The sequence below is a fragment of the Chenopodium quinoa genome, unplaced genomic scaffold (genome assembly GCF_001683475.1).
Source record: "Chenopodium quinoa cultivar QQ74 unplaced genomic scaffold, ASM168347v1, whole genome shotgun sequence".
Taxonomy (NCBI): Eukaryota; Viridiplantae; Streptophyta; class Magnoliopsida; order Caryophyllales; family Amaranthaceae; genus Chenopodium; species Chenopodium quinoa.
In genome coordinates, this window is record NW_018744420.1 from 414,991 (window position 1) to 418,030 (window position 3,040).

At 32.3% G+C, this 3,040-nt stretch overlaps 1 protein-coding gene across 1 annotated transcript; it reads left to right on the forward strand.

The window, feature by feature from the left end:
- Nucleotides 1–372: 372 nt before the first annotated feature.
- LOC110696905 (serine carboxypeptidase-like 9) lies at nucleotides 373–2,271 on the forward strand. The gene is made up of 7 exons (XM_021874232.1): nucleotides 373–387; nucleotides 493–594; nucleotides 888–977; nucleotides 1,103–1,177; nucleotides 1,737–1,843; nucleotides 2,034–2,088; nucleotides 2,188–2,271. Exons 1-7 carry the CDS (start codon nucleotides 373–375, stop codon nucleotides 2,269–2,271), a joined length of 528 nt encoding a protein of 175 aa, XP_021729924.1.
- The last annotated feature ends 769 nt before the right edge of the window (nucleotides 2,272–3,040 follow it).

The window sequence follows — 3,040 nt, forward strand, 5'->3', positions numbered from 1 at the left end:
ATTTACAGATTCATAAACAATATCTCAATAATGGCACGGGTTCCCAGATAACATAACCATTCAAACTCGATTCAATCGTAGTATATCTCAACTCTTATATAGGAAAATAAAACTAATACCCAAATATAATTAACTCACAACCCAAAAACAATATGAGTAACCCTAAAACCTCAATATAACAATACTCCCTAGAATTACAACATTAAGAACCCTAGCATATTGTTATAATGATACGATCAATCATACACAACAATAATAACAAGACAATTAGATCAGATCAAATCATAAAATTATATACATTAATCGTATATATAAACTCAAGCATATAAATAGCAAATCATACAATAATAATATAAAATAATTATACAAACAATGATAACACGCCATGTAAATTATTTTATACAGTACACACCAAGGGTATTATTTGTCAATTTTAAAATTTCATTTGTCTTGCAAACTCTCTCTTCAAATAAAACGCACGTTTGCATCCAGGGATATGTTCTCGGGAATCCGGTGACTACTAAGTACCTTGAAGACCAAACGAAAGTTGAATATGCTCACCGTGTATCCGTACTATCCGATAAGATATATGAGGTTAGTATATTGTCACTTTACTTTCAGCATGTTTGTGTCACTAATAACATTGAAACACATTTTTTTGTGCCAAATGTTTGTGCAATACATTGATTGTTTGTCCATAAATATTTACAAGGAAATCTTCCAAGGACAATGGTTTAATGTCTAGTACAGCGCATCAAAGTTTAAAAATAAATACTCTTTAAATAAGACATTATGCATGTAATTCTCTTTTAAATAATTAATTTGTTGAAGTGATTTTTTTAATTAATTTTTTGCTAATGGATCATCATGTATATTACAATTGTTAGTCGGCCAAAGGAAGATGCCATGGTGATTATCGACCAATTGCTGCAAAAGGTAATGCACAATGCAAGAAGAATCTTGAAACTGCATCAAAGGTGAGTTTATCTTTAAAGTATATTCTTTTGCAAACATAAATCTAACTCACATAGTTCTGAAATAAAAACTTAATAGATATCATGTACAAATATGTAGATCTAAGTCTAACTATTGGCCTATGCAGTGCATTGATCCAATAGAAAATGAATTTGTCCTTGAATCGAAATGCTTCCATCCATCACCAGATAAGTGGTGTCGGGTATTGCTTTGTTTCTCACTTTTATTCTTTCTTCAAAGTTGAGAGACATATAATATAAGGTTGATTCTATAATAATAGTGACATCAAATTTATTTTTATTACTATTCGGTGGTACATACAACAATACTATCATGATCGCATGTCTAAATTGTGGGCAAATAACATTAATGTCCAAAAAGCTCCTCATGTTCGAGAGGTAAGTAAATCGATCCTCAAAATAACCACTTTAGTATTAGCTATTTGATGTTATCGTGTAGCATGTTGCAGTCTAATAATCTTGAGAATGTATTTAGGGAACGATTAACCAATGGATTCGTTGTCGTGGTCACAACAATGATGAGTTAACTACACTCACGATATCGATAGTAGCATCAGTTTTCATCAAAATCTTTCCATGCACCCTCTCAGGGCACTAATCTTCAGGTAATTTATGACTTTTATATAGATTATGAGTTTCATTCATGGTTAATAATATTAGATTCGTCCTCTTTGTTAAAAAAAAAACGCCCTTTTTGAGCTATATTCTTTGTTTAACATGTTAACGAACAGTGGTGACCAGGATATATGCATGCCATATATGTTCACGTTGAAATGGATGAAGAAGCTAAATGTCGTTCCAAATGATGTTTATTGGAGTCATTGGTTTCTTTACGGTCAAGTTGCAGGGTAAACTTCCTACACTTTCTCTCTTTATTTGTTCGTATAACTTCACCATAGAAGCCATGTTTGAGTTTCACACTTCCATCATGATGAAGGTGTCTGAGAAATATTGTGAATTTGTGTTGCGAGTAAATATTTCGACAAATGGTAAATCCCTACAAACCAATTTAGTCTGAGAATTTCTCGTTTCATACAGATATGTCACAGAGTATTCAAATGACATCTATAATTTGACATTTACTAAAATCAAGGTATAGAACTTCACTCAATTTTTTTTTTTTTTGTTATGATTATTGATTACTTCGTACAATTTTGCACCAATTAATATTAGACAAATTGTTAATTTGTAGGGAGCAGGACATGTTGCCCCTGAATATAAGCCACGAGAATGTTTAGCAATGTTTCAAAGATGGATCACATTTAATCCTCTATAATGAAAATCATCTACATATCTGTTATATTTTTGTTCATTAAATTTAAGGAATTTATAGATTTGTACAATACCTAAAAGGCATGGAGCTGTAAGGTAGTTTGATTTTTGCACTTTAACTCTCACATTGATTCTAGCTTAGTACTCGTAGTTATTTAGTAAATGAGGGCTAAAGTTCAATTCATTATAATTTTGTTATGTAACATTAATATGTTCAATTTTCTCAAATCGGTTGCGTAATCAGAAAAGTAACGATTGGAATTCGAAGAAACAGAGAAAGTATTTCATTAAGTGATTTTTATACCTTTGGTCCATGTTGTTTCACATTATTTGCAACAATTGAATGTAATACCCAATTGTGTTGCACATAATATGAAACGGAGGTAGTACTTAACCAAAGTCAAGTATCTTGATGATCATCAGTAGCAGCCGTTGTGTTGTTGATGGGTGATGGGAGTTGGCCAGAGAGGTGGACAATAAGGAAACAATCTGAAGGATGGGATCAAAGAAAATACGGAGGAGTTGAAATCCAAGACTAATTGCACCGTCTTGCTTCTTAGATTCACAGCCATTAGACGATTATCTTTAGAATAAACGTACAACACGTCTCCGTCATAAGGATCAAAACCTTTGATAGACATGCGCACATCAGCACTAAGCCAATTAATACTTGTAAGATCCACAAAATGCTTTATATTCCAATTATCATGGCCATTCAAGTAGTCCTTCATATCCCACACGGTGATTGTTTGAGTAGAGGCAGTGACGTAACG

What these genes read in the sequence shown, in the direction of transcription:
- LOC110696905 (XM_021874232.1), top strand. An exon ending in TATCCGATAAGATATATGAG is followed by an intron (nt 595 to 887) that starts GTTAGTATATTG and finishes TACAATTGTTAG; the next exon opens with TCGGCCAAAGGAAGATGCCA. An exon ending in ATCTTGAAACTGCATCAAAG is followed by an intron (nt 978 to 1,102) that starts GTGAGTTTATCT and finishes TGGCCTATGCAG; the next exon opens with TGCATTGATCCAATAGAAAA.